Below are 27120 nucleotides of genomic sequence, written 5' to 3' on the forward strand. Positions count from 1 at the left end.
CTCAGGCACTAAAATAGTTCGGTTGCTGAACAACACAGCAGTGGCCCAGACGGGCAAGCATCACCAGGTAGGGGGCTTGCCAGGTGGATCCTGGTTGGGGTGCATGTGGGAGTCTGTCTCTGCCTCCCCGCCTCTCACTTAATAAAAAAACAGAAACAAAAAACCAGTCCCGTCTGACCAGGTGGTGGCACAGTGGATAGAGTGTCGGACTGGGATGTGAAGGACCCAGGTTCGAGACCCGGAGGTCGCCAGCTTGAGCACGGGCTCATCTGGTTTGAGCAAAGCTTGCCAGCTTGGACCCAAGGTTGCTGGCTCGAGCAAGGGGTTACTCGGTCTGCTGTAGCCCTCTGGTCAAGGTACATATGAGAAAGCAATCAATGAACAACTAAGGTGTCTCAACGAGAAACTAATGATTGACGCTTCTCATCTCTGTGTCTGTCTGTCCCTATCTATCCCTCTCTCTGACTCTGTCTCTGTCTGTAAAAACAAAAACAAAAACAAAAACCAGATAAAACAAAAAAAACCCAATCCCGTCTCACTCCATAGACTTCCGGATGCCACGTCCTTCATTCTCACCTGCCATGGGCTCCTAGGTCTTCAAGACCCTCTTCTCTGAGTCCCCCCTGCTTCTCTGAACTCCTCTCCCCTCTACATTCTTGGAGTACATTTCTTTCAGAGGGCAGGCAACAGGCATTGAGCCAGGCTCCCACACCCAGACCCTCTTGCATCTCCTCGGCCCTAGGCAGCACTTACGTCGTTGCCCTCGGTCTCAAAGAAGTCGAACTGCAGGGAGATACGGTACTGGGTGGGGGCCACCAACTGCCAGATGCAATTTTTGTTTGGGGGGTACTCCTTGGGCCAGCCCGGGCTGGTGATGGAGCCGTTGAGCTTGGTGAGGAATCCACCGCAGGCAGCTAGGGGCACAAGAGAGGTAGCATCACCCTCCAGAGGTACTCGCTCTAGGGAAGAGCGTGAGACGTGGGCTAGGGTGCATTACAGAGGAGAAGGGGGACTGAGTTTGGTTCCTCCAGGACAGAGGGAAGGAGGCAGGGGTACGGGGTATCTTCAAGTATGAGGAGTTGAGGAGTATGTGCGTGGCCACTTCTCCTTTACACGAGTCAGGCCTCTGCTGAGGAGAGAGAGCAAGGAGCTTAAGGAAGGCAGTGCCGGCAGGCAGGGAGGGCCGGGAGGAAGCGAGAGGGCTGCTCAGAGGGGGTAGAGAAAAGCCATTCAGCAAGCTCAGGCTGAGCTGGAGCTGGTGAGCCGCACAGTGCTCTCACCAGCCCCATGGGACATTTACAGGGAGAGGCTGGACCTCACTGCCCGTCTGAAAGCAGTGGTTTCCAAATTGTGGGTCATGACCTTCTGGTCAGTGAAGAAATCCATCAGCACGTCAAGATAAGCATTTAAAAAACAGGATGAGAATGAGAAAGAAAAACAAAACCCCGAAAACCCAGTGTGTGTCATCCCTGGTAACACTGCGTTCCAGGGGATGAAATTATGAAATGTATTCTTTATCCATGGGCGATGAAGAAAGTCCTAGAGGGGCCTAACTGTTCCAGGAGGCGGTCTGTCTGAGAGCATAAGAGAGCTGGCTCGACGGCTCAGGGCGGGGGGGGGGGGGGGCAGGCTGGGGATGCTCACCCTCACAGCGGCGCTTGTCAGGGGCCAGCTCGTACCCGGGGTCACAGCTGCACTTGTAGCTGCCCAGGGTGTTGAGGCACCGCTGCTCACAGCCCCCACGGTTGGGCCGAGAGCACTCGTCTACCTCTGCCAGGAGGAAGGAACGGGTGTCAGTGACTCCTAGGCGAATGCCAGGGTCCCTCCTCCGGCTTCTACTTAAGTGTCAAGTCCAGGGTGCCGAGGCTTCCTGTGACAGCCTTCAGCCCCATTCTACAGTGAGCAGCCAGCCAGCTGTGAGCCACGAGGCCCTCCTGGCCCCACCCAGCCCTCCTGGCTGACAGGACCCATCCAGTCCCCAGGGGACCCTTCTTGTGAGAGCCCCAAAGGGACAGGCAGTGACCTGAAGGAGGGCACAGGGGGACCTCACAGAGGCTTTTTTCTGACCAAACAAGGCCTCTCCTCTGCTGTCCCTGAACTAGTCTTTCCTTTCTTCTTCATCCTCACAGGAAGCCTGTGATGAAGGGGCTGTCACCAGCCTTTGCAGACAAGGAAATGAGGTTCAGAAAGAACCCTGCCCAAGGCCACCCTGAGACATCACCCATGCTGCCCTGCTTCCTCCTGGGGCGTCAACAGTGCTTCCTGCCTCCGGGGCACACTGGGACTCCTGCACGAACTTCTGGGTGGTAAGGCCACTCCCGAACTGTCACTTCAATCACAGCTGAGCACCTACCATGTGTCAGCTTCTTTTACTTAACTTGCCATTTACTCAATGAGTTACGCAGTTTTTCAGAGAGGTTGACCTTTTCTCGCCATTTAGGCCATAAACGCAAGGGCAGGGCACTAGGGTCTAAGCACCCCTCAGTCTCTGTGTTGAATGAGTGCTACTGACAAAAGCTGAGAGGTGGAGACAGACTGAATGTCCATCAGCAATTGTACCTATGGTCAGCAATGCTGCAGCGGACACTTAAAATATGTTCAGAGGGTAGTCTGCATGCCAAGAGCTCTTACCAAATAGAACGAGACTTAAAAACATTAAGAAGGCAGGCACGGAGGAGATGAACTGGCGGCAGGGGTGGGAAAGGACGGGAGAAGGAGGCACCTTTGAAAAAGTTGACAGCGAAACCAGCTTTGTTAATGGATCCGTCAGAGACAAACTTGAGCCAGAGGCGACTGGATGTGCTCTTAATGTCATCGGGCTTCTCGTAGCCACAGTAGCGCCCGATGAGGGTGCTGCTCTCACTGTGCCCATCGCGCACCTCCAGGTAGTCATAGGCACAGCTGTCGTGGCGCTCAATCTGGGGGTCAGGGGCTCAGTCAGCCAGAGGAGTGCTGGTTGCCAGGAACCAACACCCTGGCGGCCACGGAGAGGCGGGCTGTCCTGGGGGCAAACAGGACATGAAGGGTCACAGGCCCTCTGACCTACCTCGAAGGACTGGAAGGTGAGGCCCACGTGGAAGCCCTCAGACACCTGAATCCTCCAGATACACGTTTTGCTGGGCCGGTAATCGTCCGGGTAATTGGGTGACTGGATGTGGCCATTGTCCTTTTTCACGTCTCCCCCGCAAATGGCTTTGGGGATACAATGTTAGGTGGGACAAAGGAGAGATGAGAATGCTCTGCCTTGCTCAAGAGTTCTCCTCCTCCTCCTTCAGACCTTCCCACACTCCCCCAGCTTCCTCCCAGTGCCTTCATTTCCATCCCAGCCAACCCCACTGGGGTCTCTTCTGGTGCCAGAAGTGAGGAGTGCTAGGAGGCTAGGGACCCCTCCCCCAGTTTCATCTTCAGTACCTTCATAGACTGCAAAGAAGCCCTTCCCGACCCAGTTGCTGCTACTGCGGAATTCCACCCAGAGGCGGCTGTCAGTGGAGACAATAGGCTCGGGGAGTTTGCCCCCACAGAAGCGGCCTGCGAAGATGGTGTGGACAGAGGGGCAGTGAGTCCCTCTTCTGCTCATACCAAGCTGCCCTCCAGGAAGCCTGTCCCACCTCTCTGGAGGACTCAGGGGCTCAGACCCTGGTCTGCATTGGCCACACATTTCCAAGACCACAGCCTCCAATGGGCCTGTGTCTGGTCCAAGATCCAGTTTGGCCTTGAAGAACCAGAGAGAGGCCCCGTCTAGCAGATTTCATGCACTTGAGGGGTAGGATATGAGTCTATTTCTGAGAGGAAAGGTAACTCCTCACAATAACCAACTGGACAGGTGTTTTCTTTCCTATTTTTAAAGAGCGCATTGCCACTGTTACTTATCTTATTTGATCGTAATGTAAACAATAACAAACAAACAACACAGTTTTCCTTGTACATTACAAAGTGTGTCACTTGATCAAAATGCAGGGGATACTACGGGACCGCAGATAAATCCCAAGATCATCTGAGGACTGATTTAGAAAATGCCGTCTTTGAAATAAAACCCGACAAGAATCCACACGAGCGGATGAGTCGGGCCATCTGTGGAATGCTTCATTGGGACGGATCAACCAGGGATGCCTGTGTGTTCCTAACAACATGGGTGTTTCCCAACTTTAGGCAAGGGACAGTCCTAGGAATGTGAGTCAGGAAAATCAGCTGCACTCTTGGAAATGCTCACACATCTGTAGGAGGAAGTGTTGTAATAACAGCTGCTTCAGGGAACTAATAAGAAATTTCAGACGTCAGAAACTGGGGGGGGGGGGATATGATTGGCAAGGATCTGTCAGCTGGCTACAGGCACAGGCCATGGGACACAGATCTAATGCTAACACAGTTCTGAGTGGCCTGGATCCTGTCACACAGCTCCTCATGCTTAATGCCAATACCCTCTTAGAACGCCTCTCTGTGACCTAACTTGATATTTATTTTAGCAACTCTGCACTGTGGTTCTGACCTACTCATGCCTTACTTACTCATCCCCCTCCCAGGAGCAAAGAACCCTGTGCGAATGAGCGTGGGCCACTGTGCCCTCGTGCTGTACCAGGCCAGATCCTACAGACAGAGAGAAGGAAGCCTCTGAAATGGCCCAGATAAGGAAGAAAGCCTGGACCTAGGGGGATGTACAGAACACTGTCTATTTCTGTCAACTCAAATGGCTGTCCCCTCCCATACACTGACAGATGTCAAGAGGGAGACCCAGAAGCCTGGACCAAGGATCCTGAGGTCCAGACTGGGAAAGGGACTTGACCAAAGTCACACAGCTGTAGCAGTTACTGATGCAGCCAGCAGGCACGGTTCCCACCACAGGGTGTTTCTCATGGCCAACCACTGGGTCTCGGGGCAGAATGAAATACTCTAAGAAGGAATCAGTGGCAGAGGAGGCAGGGCGGGCTACTGCATTACCTCGGAGGGGCGCCTTCCTCCAGAAGCCATCCCGGACCTCCACGTAGTCATACCAGCATAGGCGGCTGCGGTACAAGTCCATGGATGTGAAGTTCAGAATGATCTAGGGAAATGGGAGGCGGAACGTTGCTCCCTACACCTCGGGGACCTCATCCTCCAGCCCCACGACCACTGCCCTGCCTTTGTGAGGTGGTTTGCTGTGGGTAATAAATAGGTAAGGGCTCCAAAGAGGGGTTCCTGGGCACAGGAATATCCCTCCTCCCAGTTTCAGTCAGCATTCTTCCAGATAACCCCCCACCCCTGGGGCAGTCCTCACTTAAAATGCATAGCATTGTGACAATGAGTATGAGACTAGCAGGTTCAGTTTACTGATCCCCTTAGTAAGGGGCCATTGCTTTGGGTTCCATGTAAATCATATAAATCACAGCTCCTTTAGAGGGAAGAGGTCCCCTTGGCAAGAGGAAGGGCCTAGTGGCATGTGGTACGGGGGTTGGAAATGGGAATGAAGGGTCTGGAGAGAAGCAGCAGAAGAAGACTGGCAGAGTTCTCCACCATCACATATTTGCTCAACAGATTCTGGGGAAGGGGTCATGCTAACTGCAGAGGGGCATGTGCATCCCTTTCAAGAAGCTTAGGACTTAGAAAGATGAAGTATATGCATGGAAAAACCAATTAGTGAAAAAACTGACTCCAGTCACATGGGCCTGGTTTTGGATCTCCCTTAGCATTTTACTGCTGTGAGTCCTTGGGTAAATTGCCCAACTTCTCTGATCCTCAGCTACCTCGTGTGTAAAATGAGGAAGAACATCTCACGGTGATTCAGTACCTCACAGGTATAAGCACTGCCCTAAGTGTCCCTCATTCATGAACTCATTTCAGCCTGTGAGCTCATCAAATGTTCATCACAATCCTGGGGGGGGGGGGGGAGTCCAAGCCCTTGCTAAGTACCAACACTCCCAGTAGGTGGGCACATTCATAGGTAAAGAAACAAATGTTTTTTGGGGGTTTTTTTAGTGAGAGGAGGGGAGGCAGAGAGAGACTCCCACATGAGCCCCCACTGGGATCCACCCGGCAAGCCCACTAGGGGGCGATGCTCTGCTCATCTGGGGCCCTTGCTCTGTTGCAACCAGAGCCATTTTTTAGCACCTGAGGTGGAGGCCATGGAGCCATCCTTAGTGCCTGGGCCAACTTGCTCCAATCAAACCTTGTCTGCAGGTGGGGAGGAGAAAAGAGAGAGAGAGGAAAAAAAAGCAAGAGGGGGAGGGGTGGAGAAGCTGATGGGCACTTCTCCTGTGTGCCCTGACCGGGAATCAAACCCGGGACATCCACACGCTGGGCCCACACTCTACCACTGAGCCAACTGGCCAGGGCCAAAAGGGAAACTCCTTAGTTGTTTCCAGAATGAGCCCTAATGCCTGTTGGGTATGCTCGGTCCAACAAGCAGAGACTCCAGGGAACAGTTCACTGTGACTGGCGAGGAGTATGCAGTGGACACACAAAGGGAAGGCCGAGAGGCCCACCTTTTATGTGCCAGCTGGGTTTCCTGTTGGCGAAGGGGACAAGGAGGTCTGTCTCCCCTCTGGATTACGGCAGAGTTACAGGCAGACAGGAAAGACGGCCACAATGAAAAAGGTCCCAAAGCAGGTGCTGGCGACTACGGCCAGCAGTCAGTGTCAATGCTGTGACCTGTGGCCAGTCAAGGCAGCGCTCTGGCTCATGGTCATTCTAACACTGACCCCATCAGAACTCAGTGATTTTCATATCCACATAGATCAGCAATTTTCAACCACTGTGCCAGAATTTTTAAAACATGCAATACCTATTTACAGCCAAGAGTACTGACCTCTTTTCCCTTATATTGTCAAGTTAAAAAATGACAACAGCCAGCACAACAATAGCTGTCTGGTGTGCATGAATCAAAATTAGATCTATTATTTTTTTGTCAGATCATCAAAAAATATATTTTCTGGTGGGCTGCGGAATTTTAGTAATTAGTTTATGTGTGACATGAGATGAAAAGGGTTGAAAATCGCTGAGCTAGACGATCCTATCCATTTCCTGATCTCTCCCTTCCATGACCTCCTCTCCCTCCCTTTCTGTCCCTGCTCAGCTTCATATAGCACAGGCCCTAGTCCTTATCATCCATAACCACTAGAGCCCTGCAAGGATGACTAAATAATTAAATTAAGGGACATCAAGACAGTGGCATGCTAAACAGCCATGAAAATATTGAGGTAGACCTATATGCACCAACACGGAATGATGACCATGATTTACTGATGAGTGAAGGGCAAGTTAACATAAGACCATGCATATACACATGTGTACCTAGAAGGTTCTAGAAGGACAACCCGAGTGTTACTAATGCTTAGTCGCCTCTGAGGAGTGGGATTTGGAGAAGGACCCAGGAGAGAATATTCACTTTTTACTCTATTTTCTATAGTATTCAAAATTTTTACAACATGTACATTATCTTATATTCAACAAACAACAAAAATATCTTTTAAAAAGTTGCTGGATGGCCTGACCTGTGGTGGCGCAGTGGATAAAGAGTCGACCTGGAAATGCTGAGGTCACCGGTTCGAAACCCTGGGCTTGCCTGGTCAAGGCACATATGGGAGTTGATGCTTCCAGCTCCTCCCCCCCTTCTCTCTCTCTATCTCTCCCTCTCCTCTCTAAAATGAATAATTAAAAAAAAATTTTTTTTTAAAGAAAAAAAGTTGCTGGATGGAAGAAGAAATACAGAGGGCCTAGTGAGGGCACTTTGGACACTAAACTTACACCCCTAACCACTACCCGATATGGCCTCTCTGGGCCTGCCAATCAAGTTTGCTCAGCAGCTGTGCTAAGAATGGCAGCAGCTGTCCCCTCCTCCTCAGAAAAAATCCTGACTCTGTCCAGGGTAGACCAGCTCAGGCCCTCTGAAGGAGAAACTGCACACCCAGCTGACAGAAGCCCCAGGGCCCACCCCAGACTTCCTCCGTGGCAGGAGGAACCAGTGGCTGCCTCGCATGGGAGGGACAGACCCGTGCTGGCGGTCGAGGGCATCTTAACGGGAGGTGCAGCCTCGGCTATATTGAGACTGGAGGTGTCTAATTAAAAGTTGTAACAACTTGTCATGTGGAAACAGCTATGCTCTAGTGGCAGAGACACAGCCTGTTGCCAAAGAAAACCTGACCAGCGCCACCACTTCCTGGCCAGTGACACTGGGCCTGCGGCTTGACGTCTTGGTGCCCCAGTGTCTTCATCTGAAAAATGGAGATGGCCCTAACGACTCCGCTAGGGAGCGGGGGGATTAAACAGGATACACGGTGTGGAGTCTGGGGGTGCCCCCGTGTGTGGGCACTACTCCTTGTTCGTTGGATGCCCTCAACGAGAGATTCAGAGGACACACCAAGATTCAGAAAACACGCCGAACCCCGGGACCCCCAGTCCGGCTTCAATCTTAGGCCCATCATTCACCTCCTCTGTGCCTCCATTTCCTTATTTGTAAGATGGTAATGGTAGCAGTACCTGTCTCATAAGACTGAGGGGTAAATATGCAATTAATATAGCTAAACTGAATTAATATAGGTAAAGTTTATAACAACGTCTCACACACGTATATGTCATACACACAACATATATATATATGTTGCACATACATACAACCATGTACACCATTCCACAAGTGTTCCTTTCACTATTAGAGTTAAGTTTCTTGAGAGAGAGAGAGAGAGAGAGAGAGAGAGAGAGAGAGAGAGATTTTTTTTTTTTTTGGTATTTTTCCGAAGCTGAAACGGGGAGAGACAGTCAGACAGACTCCCGCATGTGCCCGACCGGGATCCACCCGGCACGCCCACCAGGGGGCGATGCTCTGCCCCTCCGGGGTGTCGCCCTGTTGCAACCAGAGCCACTCTAGCGCCTGGGGCAGAGGTCAAGGAGCCATCCCCAGCGCCCGGGCCATCTTTGCTCCAATGGAGCCTTGGCTGCGGGAGGGGAAGAGAGAGACAGAGAGGAAGGAGAGGGGGAGGGGTGGAGAAGCAGATGGGCGCTTCTCCTGTGTGCCCTGGCCGTCTTGAGATATTTTGACATCTGAAATAGTTCAGACCAGAATCCTGGAAGTGAGAGGGAGGCAGATGGGCCCTGGGGAAGTTGGCCAGGCTCACTCATTCAATATGAAGGACAGAGAATGGCAAACAGCGGCTGACACGGACTAATCTCCCATCATATGCCAGGCTGTGCTCTAAGCACGTTATGTACAGCACCTTGTTTCATCCTCAAATCAACCCCATGAGGCTGGACTATCACCAGGCCCATTTTACAAATGGGGAAACAAATAAGGCACAAAGAGGTTAAGCAACTTCCTCAGTAAGGAGCACAACTGGAAGTCAAACCCAGGCACTCTGACTCTTAAACTCACACCCTTAACCACTACTACATGCAGCCTCCTCACACCTGCCAATCAACTTTGCCTAACAGCTGTGCAAAGATGAGTATCAACTTTCCTTTCATCCTCACTGCTCCACACCCTGCAGCGCTTGAGATGCAGGACTTAGAGGAGGACTCAGCACAGGTCTTGCAGAGGAGAGAAGGTCCATCTCTGCCCATTGCAGAGCAGAAGGTTGGGGGCCAGGGAAGGTGTAACAGGGGAGAAGACTTTGGTTTGGGCCTTGAAGACTAGGCAGTATATCAGAAGACAGGAATGAGAATGCGAGTGGATTCTAGTAAACTCAAAAGGCATTTCAAGTTTTTATCTTCTTGCTCCTCTGCAACATATGACCATGATCTCCCTTTGTACGCCTCTCCTGCTCCTTCAGGCTGGCTTCATTGCTTGGGAAACACTGTAAATCCTTCTTGGGCAGCTGCTAATTCTGTGCAGTGTAGAGACTTGGGAACCCCAAAAAACCTTCTAAAGTGGCTGTTTCTCATCCTGACTTGCACAGTTGTACAGGATAAGTTCACATATCTGGCAATAAGCTGAGAACTGGGAAGCCTGTGCAAAACAACCTCTCAGCAGCCAAAAAGATGTCAAAGTCCATCAGCCAATGCAGGTGGGTTTATTTAAGGTTTACTGTTGAAAGAGTGTAGACTTTGGAGTCAGACAGTCCTAGAATTGAACCGCAACTGCTGTGTAAACTTAGGCAGATTTACTCACACCCTTTGAGCCTTGGCTCCCTCATCTGTCCAGCAGGGACACCCACAGCACAAGACCATCATGAGGAATAATGAGATCACACATGTAGGATGCTTGATACTTCACCTGGCACATAATTGTTAAATAACAAAGAGTAGCCATCATTATTGTATGAGGTCATCCTTCCTCTTCCAGCCTCCCAGCCTCTGCAGGCCCTTAAAATTTTCTATCCCCCAGGGTTCATCTTTGGTTTAGTTTCAACTCTACAATTTCATCCAGGACCATGGGTGGATTTTTCGCATTTCTCCAATCATGCACTGATCAACCTTGAATTTTTATCTACAGTCCACATCTCTCCCTGGACCTCCAGGCAGATCTCTGAAAAAGGATGGGAAGTTTTTTGGGAATTATAGAGGGAGCAGGACGGAGGCAAAGAAAGGTTCCTGGGGCAAGGCCGTCTGCCCACTAGACTAGGGCCAGCCCACATCAGCCCAAAGCAAGAGGGGAAGAAGCAGATCCGGACCAACCTACCATAGCCCCGCCCACTCAGCAAACCTCCCGAACAGGAAAGAAAGCAATGCTGTCCCTGTTCTATGCTTCTCGGGGCTGGGGGCTGTCCCTGCACCTTTCCATCCCCAGGGCCAGGCACCAGTGGGGACACAGTTTTGTTGATGGGCACTTCAGGAATGGCTGAAATGGGACAACAGGATTTTAGAATGCACATATTATTGCAATTGCCGACTTCTGTGTCATAATTTAGGTCTATTGTGATCTTGGGCAAGTTACTTAATTTTTCCAAGTTTGTTTTCTCATATGCAAAATGACAATATCATTAGTGACAGGCCTATACTGTTGTTGTGCTAATTAAAAGATATAACACACAAGCCTGACCAGGCAGTGGCGCAGTGGATAGAGCGTCAGACTGGGATGCGGAAGGACCCAGGTTCGAGACCCTGAGGTCGCCAGCTTGAGCGCAGGCTCATCTGGTTTGAGCAAAACTCACCAGCTTGGACCCAAGGTAGCTGGCTTGAGCAAGGGGTTACTCGGTCTGCAGAAGGCTCACGGTCAAGGCACATATGAGAAAGCAATCAATGAACAACTAAGGTGTCGCAACAAAAAACTGATGATTGATGCTTCTCATCACTCTGTGTTCCTGTCTGTCTGTCTCTGTCTATCCCTCTCTCTGACTCTCTCTCTATCTCTGTAAAAAAAAAAAAAAAAAAAAGATATAACACATAAAGATCTTAACACAAGGCCGGCCAATCATAGGCTCAATAATCATTAGTTGCTGTTATTATCATCATTATCTTTGGTGACATTTCCAAAGGCTGAAATAGTGAAGACCCTCTGCAGAGGAATAAAGGAAACCAGGGCCTGATCAGTACAAAGCAGCAGAAAGGACTGTAAGTTTAAAGTTATATTCAGAACAAGAACAAGGAAGGGATGGGTTCGCTTTTGAGGGAAGATGGTAGACATTACCATCCAAGGGAGATGATGACATTACTCAACCCACAGTAGAAGCCTGTCATTAATGAAATCATCTTCAAATTACAAAAATAAAATAAACATCGTTTGGAAAGGAAATGGAAGCTCAGTAACACAGAAGGAGAGCCAGTGAGCATCTCTCTAAGTTAGTTCTCGTGTCTAGGCTCAAAAATGATGCAAGAGTTCAAATAACTTGCAGATGTGATCAGTGTCTTTAATCTTGAGAACTCAGAGCAAAAGCTTTCCCAGTCTTAGCAGAGAAGTGTACGTGGTGTGTGCATGTGTGTTGTAAGAAGGGTTTGGAGGGAATTCCAGGAATTGCAAACCACTGAGCATTGAATGTCAATCCCCAATTAAACAGACGGTCTGTGACCATTTAGAAAAGAAATACTTGATGTTTGGAGCCAGTTTGGGTTCACTTGAAACAAAGCACGTCACAAATTTTCACTTCCTTTTTAAAAGGTGTTTTACTGAATAGTGGATCAGTGGACTTGATTTGGTAAGGCAATCCATCTATGTATTAGGCATTTATTAACCACTTCTTGTGACAGGGATATAAAGATGACAAAGGTGCGGTCTCAGAAAAAAGCTTACATCCTGGTCAACTAGGTAGTGACCTGCGGCTGGCTGGTAATGACGTTAAATGGTATCATAGCAGGTGGAACAACTCTGTCCAAAAAAGCCTGCCCATGCTTTGATTCATGTCCTATTCAGTAGTTCGATCAAAGACCAGGTTTTGAAGGCCCAGAAGGAATGCTTATCAAATGAGCTCATGGCACAGTACAAAGGGTGGCTACCTGCTGGAAGGTGCAATTCTGATCAAAACGTTCTTGAGTGCTGCTGGACTGAGCAATGTGACTGACCACTAATAACATCTAATCAGGCTCAAGGCTATGCAAGGTGCAGCTGCACATTAAGTACCTAGTTCCAACCGAGAGAAAGAAAGTCTTAAAGCTGACTCTTGGGAGCAATAAAAATACTAAGAACATGAATGTCCAGAGGTGGGCAAGAGGTCCAACCATGTAAAAAGCCTGGGAGTGGATCTCAGAAACACTTAGAAAAGAGTCTGGCTCATAGTGAAGTACCATCTGCGAGTTCAGCTTCATTTATAACTATGAGTGGAGGCCCCTTCTCACTGCAGTGCTGTGTCATTCTTGTAGGGTAGATGGGTCTACAGTCCCCAGGTACGTCACTCGCAGCCACACTGACTAAGTGGTCCTATTCTGAAGTCCTGGCAGAGTAGGGATGCTCAGTTACCTTCTCCCCAGGTGTGACGGAGATGCGCCATACGCAGTGCATATGGGCGGAGTAGCCATTGGGGTACTCAGGAGAGGAAAAGTTGCCTGTGCTGTCTTGTAGGGTCTCTCCGCAGGCTGTCAAGGAAAGAAAATGACCGGGTGGTTGGCTGCAGGGGCCCAATCCTCCTAAACTTCTGGCTTCCCCAGGCTGAGCTCTGGCATCCTTGCAGGGGAGTAACATGGCTGAGGAGAGGGGGAAATCTGGGTGGTCCTGTCCCTTTAAGATCCACTTCCTTCTCTCCACAGATAAACTTACACCATCCTACCACTCTGCTTAGTGCTGCAGAATGCCCTGTTGTCAAGGCAACTAGGTTCCAGAGTTAAAGTCAGGCTCCTTCGGTGGGCCTCACTTGTCCTCACTCCCTAAGAACTGCCCTGCTCTCCCCATTTTCTGTCCCTGGTGCCCTAATCCTCAGAAGGTGGGTGGCTCAACACTTGACTACTACTTGATCCTAGCATCAGTTTGGTCCATAAGTGGAACATTGGCCCTCCCTGGGACCCCCTTCACCAGGTAGCCTCAGCCTTCTCTAAGGCTCACAGCTTTAACTTAGCCTTCTTGGTCCCAGGTCCTGGCCTCTCCCTGCCTGGGGCCCGTCCCTCCCTGCCCTGACCTGGGCACTTGTAGAGCTTGCGGGCCTGGGCGATGTCCCCCTTGCTGAGCCGGGTCCTTTGGCCGATGGGAGGTTTCACCCCATTCACCTCGTACTTGGGAACAATGGTGTCCAGGAAGATGCCCCTGAGAAGGACAAGCCCGATCTGGGTGAGAATCTGATGGAAGGAGTGGTGGCGTGCCTGTGTGTGCTCAAGGTCACAACCTTGCCAGAGCCCAGACATTCCTCAGCAGGGTCAGGAACGGGTGGAGACATCTCACCCTGTCATTATGCTGGCCACTGACCAGCAGCCACCCTGCTCCGTGGCAGCCACAGCACAGGAGTGTGGGGGAGCCCCAGGAATACTTTGGGAAGTCAGGGACACAGGACCAGGATGCCCTGGGGACCCACTGACATCCAGCTCAGTCTGGTCCTGACTCCCAGCACTAGGAGAGCTTTGGACATGTCTCCAGCCCTACCTGGCCCTTGCTTCTGCAGCCCCTGGGCTGAATCAGCCCTGGCTTCAGTTCTCCCAGGATGAACCCGCGCCAACGCTTTACCCTGTTGGCATGGCTGCTTCTGACAGCACCTGGGACAAGGCCAAAGGGCAGGTTCCACCATGACCAAACCAGACCCTGGGGACAGCCTCACCACCTCCTGATCTGTCCATGTCTCCTGTCCTCCTAGTTCTTGCCTTTGAAAGCCTGGGTGTTTCTATGTGAGAGGAGTGGAGGCAGACAGCCTTTCACCTCCCCAGGGCCCCTGACTCATACCAGCTGGGAGGGACTCAGCAGGGAGTGGGGAGAAATGTGGTGGGAAATGTTCAGGGAGGGCTATGGGTGTGGGGGGCAGGGTGACCTCACCACCATTCCTTGGTCTCTGTCCTCAGGTCAGGAGGCAGGAAGAGTGAGTCTAGAAGGAGGACTGAGGAGGGGGGAAGGGCCACTGTCTGGAACAGAGCCGAAGGGCAGATATAGGATGAAGAAAGAGCCAGGCATGGGAAAGGCCAGGCGGGAAGGAGCATGAGGAGGATGAGGTTGGTTCCCACACTAGGCTTCCGCGAAGCTGGAGTGGGGGCGGCTGGCCCATCACCTCCGGGTTCTAGTTGTGACTTTGGGAACCTGGGCCCAGAATAAAGAGTAGGTGTGCATGTGCTTGCGAGGTGTTGAGGGATTTGGTCCAGGGCAGGAGCCAATCTCTGTGCAAATTAATCAATTAACCAAAAAAAAAAAAAAAAAAAGGGCAGACATATCAGGAAAGGGTGCTTCCAATTAGAAAAATACTCCCCCTTTGGTCTTCAGAGAGGGGATAAGCTCAGCCCCTTTGGGCAGATGCAGTTCCGGGCCACAGCACCACCGCCTGTAGAATAGCTGGATTTCGGCCTCATGGGCCAGGTACCCTCGGTGTATGCAGCTCTAAGTGAGGAACCTAGGCTTTGTGAGTCCCAGCTCTGCCATGGCCCATGGTAGGAGAAGGCAGCAGGGCAGACAGCACCCATGGGCTCTCTGCTTGAGGGCTGCAGCTGCCAGCCCACAAAGGGCAGAGCTGGCTTGCCCCAGTGGAGGCCAGGACAATCTCTCACCTGGAGAATGTGTTCCGGGCATAGTGCATGATACTGTCAAAATCGTAGGTCTCCCCCAGGGACTCCACCTCTTGGATCTCCATCTTCAGGAAGTTATACTCCTGCCCTGAGAAGACCAGGACAGGAAAAGGGTATGGAGGGGGGTGAGGGGGAGAAGGTCTGTGTGGGATACAGGGTGGAAGATGGGGTCTTCCCTGTACTTGAGAGGTGCCCCCCTACCTGAGGGTCCAGGGAGCAGCCAAGGGAAGCCTGGGGGGAGGGGCAGGTCTCTAGAAGAGTGTCCAGCAGAGGGGTGGGGTGGAGAACTTGCTGCAAGGAAGGCTCAAGGGAGTATGGGAAGGAAGCACCCATTCTAGAAGCACAGCGATATGAAAGTAGTGCAGAGTGGAGGAGGCCTGGGGAGAGAGGGAGGAACAGGAAGGCAGGGAGAGAGCACAGCCAGGAGAAAGGAGAGAGAAAAACCCCTAGAGCAGTGACTTTCAACCTTTTCCTCTCATGGCACCATAAGCTAATGACTAACATTCTCAGGCATACCAAAATATATGTATTATAGTTTTTGCAGATCTAACAAAAAGAAAAGTATACTTTTGACTCATTCACACCAGATGGCTACTGTTGTGTAGGCTGTTGTCTTTTTTTTTTTTTAACAGGGACAGAGAGAGAGTCAGAAAGAGGGATAGATAGGGACAGACAGACAGGAACGGAGAGAGATGAGAAGCATCAATCATTAGTTTTTCGTTGCAACACCTTAGTTGTTCATTGACTGCTTTCTCATATGTGCCTTTACCGCGGGCCTTCAGCAGACTGAGTAACCCCTTGCTTGAGCCTTGGGTCCAAGCTGGAGAGCTTTTTGCTCAAGCCAGATGAGCCCGCACTCAAACTGGCAATCTCGGGGTCTCGAACCTGGGTCCTCCACATCCCAGTCTGACACTCTATCCACTGTGCCACTGCCTGGTCAGGCGCTGTTGTCATTTTTTAAGTTGACAATCTAAGGGAAAAGAAGTCAGTGCCTCTGACTAGTCAGGTACTACATGTTTTAAAGGTTCTTGAGGTTCACTGGTTGAAAATCGCTGTCTTAGAGGACAGAATAGGCAAAGAGCAAAAGACTAGGTAAAAATAAAAAGGAAGCCTGAGGCAGCATGGGAGCTAGGCTGATCTCTTCCCAAGTCCCATCCTGAAAGCCAGCTGTGTTCTGGCTGCTAGGGATGGTCCCTGTGTCAATGACCTGGACACAGCTCCCCAAAGTAGCACTACAACTGATCTGTGTGGTCCCTGAGCTGCTACTGGCCGGAGTGGATGCCTCAGGGGAAAGATCCGGACCAACCTCGGGCCCTGGGCAGGGCTGGGACTATATGCTGAGTTGACTAAAGGTGAAAGGCTAGAGGGGCCTGGAGAGGGGGCTGGGACAGGAGCAACAAGGCCCGCCCCCTACCACACCCCTCTCCCCCAGGTCGAAGTGCATACCTGGCTGGATGTTCTCGCGCACGATGGAGACATGGCGGTCCCGGTCGGGCCGCGTATGCTCATGCCAGAAGCCGATGACGTGGCCCAGCTCATGGACCACGATACCAAACTTGTCACAGTTCTTCCCGATGGAGATGGCCTGCGGGCCCCCGCCACGGCGACCCACGTAGGAGCAGCACCTGGAGGGCGGGGCCAGCTCAGGGGGGCGGTCCCGAGCTGGGGGAGTGCATCCACTCAGGGGCCGGGCTAGGCTGCCAGGGGGGCGGGGAGCAGAGGGGCAGGGGAGGGGCCTAAACAGGTATGCCGGGGCTGTGTGCTGGGTTGCAGCCACATCTGGGGGCGTTCCTGGGGAGATGCCCCCTAGCAGGAGGGAACAGATGACGCACAGCTGTGCCGGGATGGGGCAGCTGCAGTGCCCAGGGCAGAACATGGTTTGGGGCCATAGTTGAGGGTACAGTGCCCAAGAGCCCCTGCTCACCCGCAGGGTCGATAGGTGAATACGATATAGCTGTCCTCGTCAGTGCGCTCCAGGAAGGTAACACAGGTATGCTTCTCCCAGTGCCTCATGGCCTGCCGGAAGACTGCCCTCTGGCTGCCTGCCAGGAGGAGGGAGGCCAGGCTGTCAGACTGTCCTGGTGGGCCTGCCTCCACACACTGCTCAAGAGTTCCTGCCTGATAGACAGAAGGTACCACTCACACCAAGATGCATGCCAGGGCTGCCCCAACATCTCACTCACCAGTGAAGTTTCCCCCAATGACAAAGGGGATAACCCCATCGGGCCACACACGCTCTGGTCTGGACGTTGCTGCCCTCCTGCTCCGGGACCTGCTTCTCCACCTCCCTGGGCTTTTCCTCTGAGGCTGCCCATTAGCATGCTGGCAATTGGGGATAGAGGAGTTTCCTGGAATTGAAAGAGTTAGACATTGGTAGCAAGTGAGTGAAAGGGCGGGGGGGGGGGGGGAACATAATCAATCTTCATCTTGGAAGATTCCATATTTATCCACTCACTACAAGTTATTTGCATCCCCCAAATCAGTGATCCCCTTAGCTCTTTCTTTAAGAGCTGATGAGACTATTTTATTTGAAATTTAACTTAAAATCAAGTTTAATGGTAGGGAGCTATCCACCATTTATATCACATCTAAACTTACTTTTATAAAGAATACTTTATATTTATCTCCTAGATTGAAGTTCAGTTTTTTTATTTTATTTGCAACTTCTAGGGTTAAACATTTATTACATTCTCATCATACCCCCCACCCCCACTTTAAAAAAAGTTACTCATTTTTCATAGATATTCAAGATAATTCAAAATAGGTAACTGAGAGCAAAAACACTGTATTAAAGTCTTAGGGTGATGCAAACATGACCAAAATTTTGATGTTGTCATTAGAGAGTATGTCATACACTAGAGCAGTGGTTCTCAAACTTTTTGAAGTCGGGGATCATTTAAAATCCTACAACTAATTGTAGGTGCATTATAAACAAATTTCTGAGAAATATGTTAAATAATTTTCAAATATTAAAGAAAAAATATATAAAGTCCAAGCGTGCTTTTATGGTAATTAAAAAAATAAATACAACAAAATTAAGTTTATTCTGACATTAAACATTTTTATGTTACATTTTTTTGTTATGCTTTTTAGAATTTGTAAAAAGAAGGGTTAAAAAATTTTTTAAATGACAAAAAAGTTATCTTTTTATATATATAGATATATTCTTAGTAAGATTTAGTAAATTCGGCAGGCCCCGGCGCGAAGGCATCAAGTTTTTTCATTCTTGTGTTTATGAGAAACATGAGCCTGATGTGTCCTAGCAATTTCTTCAATGTTTGGGCATATATTTGAAAGGCAAACTCTCATTTCCTCATCAATGCATTGAAGAATTCCTCTCTTTTTACTCTTAATTGTGTTGAGTGCAGAAAACCCCCACCATACATGTCATCTTAACTTTACACTAAACAAAGGATACACTAAACAAAGGATAGAAGAAACTTGCCTCCAGTCTTTCCGGGGAAGACGGGGGTAGTGTAAACAATCCAGCACCACAGCTTAACAGCCTTTTTTTTTTTTTTTTTGTATTTTTCTAAAGTTGGAAATGGGGAGGCAGTCAGACAGACTCCCACATGTGCCCAACCGGGATCCACCCGGCATGCCCACCAGGGGGCGATGCTCTGCCCATCTGGGGCGTTGCTCTGTTGCAACCAGAGCCATTCTAGCGCCTGAGGCAGAGGCTACGGAGCCACCCCCAGCGCCCAGGCCACCTTTGCTCCAATGGAGCCCTGGCTGCGGGAGGGGAAGAGAGAGACAGAGAGGAAGGAGAGGGGGAGGGGTGGAGAAGCAGATGGGTGCTTCTCCTGTGTGCCCTGGCCGGGAATCAAACCCGGGACTCCTGCATGCCAGGCCGACGCTCTACCACTGAGCCAACCAGCCAGGGCCTAAACAGCCTTTTGCAACCTAACGAGGCAAGTGAGGTTAGGGTTGGGCAGACTGTTAGCTTACAGCCAATTTCCTACACCTGTCCCCCAAAAATCTAAACTCCAAAAACCCTGTTGGTTTTTTTGGTCCCCAACAGGCACATATGTCTATGGAATACCACAAGGCTCACCTGGAAATCTTCTAGGGTGCACCAGTGCACCCTGGCACACACTTTGAGAACCACTGCACTAGAGGATAGAGGAAATGAGATAGCTACATAGGTAATTCCAAAACAAGTTAGAAGATGTAAAAGCCAGTCTCAACGTGGCTTCTTTGGTTTATCCTTAGTCTCTCAGCTCTTTCATGATCATCTGCTGACATGCACAAAGCAGGGAAAAATTTGAATCACCAATGTGCACCTTCCCAGCTGAGGGTGAGCAAGGTGATGCTTGACTCCTTCTTCTTCTTTTTTTTTTAAAGAGACAGGAAGGGAGAGATATGAGAACCATTGACTCATAGTGGTGTCACTTTTAATTGTTTATTGGTTGCTTCTCATATGTGCCTTGACTAGGGGGCTCAAGCCAAGTTGTGACTTCTTGCTCAAGCCAGTGAACTTGGGCTTCAAGCCAGCGACCTTTGGGCTTCCAGACAGTGACCTTTGGGATTAAGCCAGTGACCTTGAAATCATGTAGGCTAATCCTGCCCTCAAGCCAGCAACTACGCTCAAGCCAGATGAGCTCAAACCAGTGACCTTGGGGTTTTGAACCAAGATCTTCAGCGTCCCAGGTGTCGACGCTCTATCCACCGTGCCATCACTGATCAGGCCATGCTTTGCCTTCTTGCTTCAGCGCTCATATTGTAAACCAGGGGTCCCCAAACTACGGCCCATGGGCCGCATGCGGCCCCCTGAGGCCATTTATCCGGCCCCCGCTGCACTTCTGGAAGAAGCACCTCTTTCATTGGTGGTCACTGAGAGGAGCACATTGACCATCTCATTAGCCAAAAGCAAACCCATAGTTCCCATTGAAATACTGGTCAGTTTGTTGATTTAAATTTACTTGTTCTTTATTTTAAATATTGTATTTGTTCCAGTTTTGTTTTTTTACTTTAAAATAAGATATGTGCAGTGTGCATAGGGATTTGTTCATAATTTTTTTTATAGTCCGGCCCTCCAATGGTCTGAGGGACAGTGAACTGGCCCCCTGTGTAAAAAGTTTGGGGACCCCTGCTGTAAACAAATATGTTTCTTAGTCTACTTAGTGCCATGTGCTTTGCATTTTATCTCTTGGTGATTTTGCTGTTTAAAATGACCCCTCTACCCCATTTCCCACCTCCACACCGTGGTGCTGTCTAGTGTTCGTACGTGCAAGAGGGTTGTGATGTGCCTTCTGGAGAAAATACACATGTTAGATAAGTATCGGTCAGGCATGAGTCATAATGCTGTTGGCCATGAGTTCAATGTCAATGAAGCAACTGTACAGTATAAAGGTGTCTCTAAACAGAAACACACATAAGACAGGGCTATGTACTGATGAGTTAGGAACATTTTGTGACCAGACAGGGCTATGTACTGATGAGTTAGGAACATAACTGTATTTCTTCTAGGAGTAATGGCTTAGTATTCACTAATTCAGTGTTTGCAGTGACATTATAGAATGACTGTAAGGCTATTCCACAGATCTAGTCACAGCTGCCATAGTGAGGCGGGGCTGCAACGGAGAGAGCAAGGCTGTACTCATTTCCTAGGGAATGTGGGGACCCGAGACCAGGAATGTTCCCTTCTCATCCAATAAACCTTCATAATTGTGGCACATAGGAAACTTGGTATCATCTTTAAGTATTCCCAAATACATGTTCTCATTTGACGCAGTATTTTTCTGGATGGACTGGGCAAGTGTCACTATCTACTTCTGATAATGAGGAAAGTAAGGCCAAAGACTTGCCCAGCCAGAGTCATGTGGTAGGTTAGTGGCAGCCCAGGTGATCCAGCTTCTCCATTTGCTCTCCCCTTATACCATGTCTCTGAGACCCCACTAAGGTCATGCAAGCCTTGCTAGTTACCAGGCCATGGTCCCAACCCATGTTCTGCCCTGGGAGCTGCAGCTGCCCTACCTAGGCACAGATCTTCATCATCTGTTCTTCCCTGTCATGGGGCATCTCCCCAGGAACATCCCCAGATGTGGCTATGACCCCAGCACACAGCCCGGGCATACAAGTCACCAGATCACCCTCCAATTCCAGCTGTTCTCTGGGGTAGTTTGACTTTTACTCCATAGGCTGCCCATGCCAGGGTCCTCCTTCATGCTGGATAAGACAACTGCCTGGCACCACCTGGCATGTACCCAGAACATGCCTCAGGTGAGCATCCGTGCCCTTTGGCAATGGGAGAGCTACTTGTTGGCAGGACTATGCTCCAGGGCAGTGAGAAGGCTGGACAGACCTGAGCTATCCCAGGCCTCGTTCTTCCCATTCTCTTACCCATTCGCAAGCACCAGGTGGGTTGTCAGGTGCCTGAACCACATCCAGGGATAAGAAGGACCCATCCCTGACCTTGAATAGCGTTGAATCCAGCTGGGAAGACAGGCAGATAAACAAATCATTGCAACACAGTGCAATGAGTGAGATGCTAACAGTGTAAGCACAGAGCAGAGAGAACATAGAAAATGGAGGAATCATGTCTGGGGAGCAATCAGGGAAGTTTTAACAAGAGAAGCTCTTAAGATGGGCCTTGGAGGATGTATAGAAGCTTGCACAGTGGGAGCAGGAGGAAAAGCCAGGAAGGATTGTGGCACTGAGGAAAGAGCCTTGGATTTGGAAAAGGAGGCTTGGTTCCTGTCCCAGCTCCACCACGGACTAGCTTTGTGATTTTGAGCAAGTCACATTACCTTTGTGAACCTCAATGTCTGTTCCTGTAGAGTGGGAGGTGTCCTGACACCTACTTTGAAGGTGTTTGGGGAGAATCAAGTTAGGTAATGCTTTTGAAAGTACTTTGCAAACTGTAAGCAAAAAAAAATGTCAGTGCTTAGCTCCTGGGACTGTCTACCCTTGCTGCTCCTCTGGTGAAAGGACAAAGATACCCTAAGGCAGTGGTTCTCAAAGTGTGCGCTCTAGAAGACTGCCAGGTGCGCCCTATGGTATTCCAGAGAAATATGTGCCTGTTGGGGACCAAAAAACCAACAGGGTTTTTGGAGTTTGGATTTTTGGGGGACAGAGGTGTGAGAAATAAGCTGACAGTCTGCCCAACCCCCCACCTCACTTGCCTGATTAGGTTGCAAAAGGCTGTTAAGCTGTGGTGCTGGATTGTTTATATTACCCTCCATGTTCCCCGGAAAGACTGGAGGCAAGTTTCTTCTATCCTTTGTTTGGTGTAAAGTTAAGATGACATGTATGGTGGGGGTTTTCTGCCCTCAACACAACTAAGAGTAAAAAGAGAGGAATTCTTCAATACATTGATGAGGAAATGAGTTTGCCTTTCAAATATATGCCCAAACATTGAAGAAATCCCTAGGACATACCAGGCTCATGTTTCTCATAAACATAAGAATGAAGGCCTGACCTGTGGTGGCGCAGTGGGATAAAGCGTCGACCTGGAACACTGAGGTCGCCGGTTCAAACCTTGGGCTTGCCTGGTCAAGGCACATATGGGAGTTGATGCTTCCTGCTCCTCCCCCTTCTCTCTCTCTGTCTCTCTCTCTCACTCCTCTCTCTCTAAAAAATAAATAAATAAAATATTAAAAAAAAAAAAAAGAATGAAAAAACTTGATGCCTTCGTGCAGGGACCTGCTGAATTTACTAAATCTGACTAAGAATGTGTCTCTCTATATAAAAAGATAACCTTTTTGTTGTTCTTTTATTTTCTAACCCCTCTTTTTTACAAATTCTAAAAGGCATAACTCAAAAAATGTAACATAAAAATGTTTTTTAATGTCAGAATAAACTTAATTTTGTCGTATTTATTTTGTTTAATTACCATAAAAGCATGCTTGGACTTTATATATTTTTTCTTTAATATTTGACTTCATTATTTAACATATTTCTCATAAATTTGTTTATAGGGCACTTACAATTAGTTGTAGAATTTTAAATGCACCTCGACTTCAAAAAGTTTGAGAACCACTGCCCTAAGGGAAGACAAGCCCATTCGCTGGGGTCAAGCTCAGGTCCTCTGTCTCAGGAGGCCAGGAGGGTCCCTGTTTCTCCAATTCTGGAACCCACTTCTGGGACATAGGAGGGCCAGTCCATACCTAGTGTCCCTGCAGCTTTGATGGAAGACCTGCGGATCATACGCTGTCTGAAATCCGAGGCCTGTTGCACCTGGAAGGCCCTCAAATCCTCCTCATCCAGGGCAATGTCCCCGAGGAAGGCAGCTAGAGAGAAAAGAAAACACCACAGGCCGAGTTAGTCCTCAGAGCCAGCACTGAGAGCCCAAACATATAGGCCTCCCCACCCCCACAGCAGCTCTACTCCAAACCCCGAGGGAGGCGGGCAATGGGGCTGACTTGAGGGACCTCCTGGCAGACTCATGCTCTCTTTTTAGTTGGGAACCTGGCAAAGCTGATGTCTAGCTCCTACCAGATAGTTAGCTCTATGAAGACAGTAATGTCATTTATTCCATCATTCTTTAGCAAAATACCTACTAGGGACCCACGGTGGGGAAATACCTACTAGGGAACCACGGTGGGGAAATACCTACTAGGGACCCACTGTGGCAAATACCTACTAGGGACCCACTGTGTGAAATACCTACTAGGGACCCACTGTGGCAAATATCTACTAGGGACCCACTGTGGCAAATACCTACTAAGGACCCACTGTGGGGAAATACCTACTAGGGACCCACTGTGGGAAATACCTACTAGGGACCCACTGTGGGAAATACCTACTAGGGACCCACTGTGGGGAAATACCTACTAGGGACCCACTGTGGGGAAATACCTACTAGGGACCCACTGTGGGGAAATACCTACTAGGGACCCACTGTGGGCCTCCAGAGATTGCCAACAGAGAAGAGGGCCCTGCTTGTGGGGAGCTAACCCTCAACAACACACAAGTAAACAAATACCAAATTTGAGAATTCCAAACAGTGATGGGTGCTATGAACAAAATAGAAGGTCAGATGATACGTTGTCTACCTTATGGGCCTATAACCTTGGCACTGTGCTGAACACGTGGTACTCACTCCACAAATGCCATTTCAATTATAATGAAGGGAGGAGAGAAATAAAAAATGAAACAGATAGGAACTTAATGAAAACGGGACACATGATGAGTGCTTCCCAGTCAGAAGGAAAAGGTCTAACAGTTCTCAAATGACTTTTTTTTCCTTTTAATTGAATTTATTGGGGTGACACTGGTTAACAAAATTATACAGGTTTCAGGTGCCCACTTCTACAACACTGTACACTGTATCGTGGGTCCACTACCCCAAGTCAAGTTCAAATGACTTCTATTCAGAGTTTCAGGGTTCCCTCTCTGGAGGAAGAAGAGACTGGGGTAAAAGAGCCCCCAGTAGGCCATTTTGATTTCTGAATCTGGGGGAGATATTTCTGGAGAGATAGGCTAAACTGTCTGCTTTTTGAGAAGTCAGGAGCACGAGGAAACAGAGGCCACAGTGCTGAGCGGTGTGCAAGGAGCTCAAGAGGAGCTTCCCGCAGGGCTGGGTGGAGGCAGCTCCCCTACAGCTCCACCCTGGCCACATCTGCTTCCCATCTCGGGCTACAGAGGCCTGGCGGGCAGCATGACACAAGTTGTTTTAACCTTGAGGCCCTGTACACACACAGGTTTCTCTTCCCCAGATGGCCAGCTGGGTGAACACACGTATGCACACACATACACAGACTCAGACACTTGGGGTTAGTATTCCTACATTCTCAGGGTGACATCCACACCCACGTCATCAAACACAAGAGCTCCGCAAAGTCACGGAAATATCCCCGCACACATGAGCAGAGCCCGCATTGCCCTGAAAGGTGGAAGGACTGGACAGCACGTTGATATTCTTTGGGCCAGCAAACACACGCTCACAGATCCACGTTCTCCTGTAGCTGTGACCTAGAGCTGCAGCAGCCTAATGTGGCAATGGTTTTAGCCGTTATCTAGGCCAACCTTCCCTTTTAGATGCAGAAACTGAAGCCCAGAAGGGAAATGATTTAACCAAGACCATGCCGCTAGACAAGAGACCCTCAGGCCTACTGGTTCCCTGTCCAGGGCTCACTGCACCCAGGTTCATTACTTCTGTAGAACCAATACTGTAAATACATATACACAAAAATAGACACTTACACACAAACACCCATCAAAAAATAAACAGTCACAAATAGTCCTAAAAAACACACCTGCACATGCTCCAACACACACAAACCAATTGCAATTTCTGAACTCAGTAAGCCAGTAAGAGTAGCAATAATGACACCTTGTGTAAATATCTGTTGAAATTTATGTGGTGCTTTCCAGTTGACGAAGTACTTTCCCATTAACGCATTCATATAACCCTGGCCCATCCAGTACCTGCCCATTAAGCCATACTCCATCCACACATCTGCCGAGGAGTGTACCATCACCAGCTCATGGAGATAAAAACTGGTGGCTGGACTCCGGCCCCCCTCCCTGGCTTTAGAAAGTAGAATACTTGGGCTTCAAAGGAGAAATGACTTGCCCAAGGTCACCAGCTGGTAAATGGCCAAGTATCTCCACCACATGAAAACTATTCTCTTACTTGAAACGTCACCCTTGGCTCAGCAACTGAAGGGACAGCAACAGATGACTCTCAGCTGACAGGCAAAGGTGGCCTTAGCAAGGATGTGGGATGGGAGGTGCCTCCCAAGGAGACAGAAGTGGGTTTCTACAGGCCACACTCACACAGGCGCTCACAGGCCACATGAACACCGCGTACCTCTGCACACTTTGCACCTTTGCACAGACATTGCACTTCCAGGCTCATGCAACCACACCCATGAACACCATATGCACGTCTGGCTGGGCATTTAGACTCTTCTTTAAACAGAACAGCAAAGAGTAAGGTCTTTGGAATCAGGCAGATCTGTCTTTGAATCCTACCTTGCCTACTTTTGGCTGACAAGTCATATAGATTCTTCTAAACCTCAATTTTTTCTTATAGAAAGAGGAGCTAATAAAAGAATGTCTCCTAGGATTTACTGACATAAAAGAAGGCATGAAAATGAAGCCGCTAGTACAAAGCCGTTAGCACAGTAAGTACCCAGTACATGAACTCTGTAAATATTACCCTAATATCAATCCCAGAACCTCAAGTTCAGCTCTCCACTTTCTGAGGGCACACTGGTTCCCCCACCGTGGCTCCCTGACTGAATAAAGCCCCCGAGTGCTCAGCAGCAGAGCCTTGAATTCCACGTACAGAAGCATACTGACCTGTGGGACTAGCTCAGTGTGGGACTAGCACAGGGCACGTGGAGGACTGCCCAGGCCCTAGGCTGGCTGCAGAGCTCATCTGCAGAGCCTGCGCCCTGTGCTAGGGATGTCGTGACTGAAGAATGCGTGGGAACCATGCAGGTGGGGAGAAATTAGGTGGGTTAGAGAGCCTATGGCCAGGGGCTGGGTCTGAAGGCTGTGCCCATTTGGGACTTCCCCTGGGGACTCCAGGAAATCTAGATGCTAAGGAGTCCAGGACTCCCCTCCTTATGTGGAAAAAAGCCCTGGTGCTAGGGTCAGGGTAGTAATTGTTTCCAACAAGGAATCATAAATTTTTGTTGTTTTTCTGGCCATAAATCAGCCAAGAGCACTTGTGGTTATTCCTTGGATGGTCAGGTCCCAGTAGTAGAAGAAGAAAGAAGAGAACCCACTGGATCCTATGTACCCATCCTTCAAGTTGGCCTCTTGACTTCAGTCTTCTCCCCTAGGGTGTGGCAACAGACCTGTCTCCTTCTGCAGGGAGGGAGAGGAGCTATCTAGTGTGATAAACCCCCAACCCCATGTGTACTGGACATACACAGGACCCATCACACAAATACAAGCTTCTAGCTGGGGCGGGACATGTTCAAGAGGGTCAAGTAATATAAGTGTTTGTATTACTTAACCACAGGCGTACACTATGCATAGGTGCATATCTGTACACGTACACGCACTCAGCGTACCACATGGATTGTTGAACAGACTTGTCCATTAAGCAGGGGTATGTCCACAAGTGTGCAAAAATACACTCAACAGGCTTACTGTGTAAGCCCTAGAGTTTTCATACACACAGATAACTGTATGTGC

At 49.4% G+C, this 27120-nt stretch overlaps 1 protein-coding gene across 2 annotated transcripts in view; it reads right to left on the minus strand.

Moving 5' to 3' along the window:
- BMP1 (bone morphogenetic protein 1) overlaps window positions 1-27120 on the minus strand; it is a 44810-nt gene that overhangs the window by 13533 nt on the left and 4157 nt on the right. For both annotated transcript variants that reach the window (XM_066267807.1, XM_066267817.1), the window contains exons 2-14: window positions 23133-23255; window positions 17208-17372; window positions 16949-17066; window positions 16471-16649; window positions 15007-15112; window positions 13446-13570; window positions 12794-12909; window positions 4936-5038; window positions 3412-3528; window positions 3047-3192; window positions 2723-2918; window positions 1645-1770; window positions 754-914 (exon numbers count right to left, since the gene is read on the minus strand). In XM_066267807.1, coding sequence (XP_066123904.1) covers window positions 754-914; window positions 1645-1770; window positions 2723-2918; window positions 3047-3192; window positions 3412-3528; window positions 4936-5038; window positions 12794-12909; window positions 13446-13570; window positions 15007-15112; window positions 16471-16649; window positions 16949-17066; window positions 17208-17372; window positions 23133-23255 — 1781 coding nt within the window. The remainder of the gene's footprint in view (window positions 1-753; window positions 915-1644; window positions 1771-2722; window positions 2919-3046; window positions 3193-3411; window positions 3529-4935; window positions 5039-12793; window positions 12910-13445; window positions 13571-15006; window positions 15113-16470; window positions 16650-16948; window positions 17067-17207; window positions 17373-23132; window positions 23256-27120) is intronic.

Source organism: Saccopteryx bilineata, chromosome 1 (assembly GCF_036850765.1).
Source record: "Saccopteryx bilineata isolate mSacBil1 chromosome 1, mSacBil1_pri_phased_curated, whole genome shotgun sequence".
Lineage (NCBI taxonomy): Eukaryota > Metazoa > Chordata > Mammalia > Chiroptera > Emballonuridae > Saccopteryx > Saccopteryx bilineata.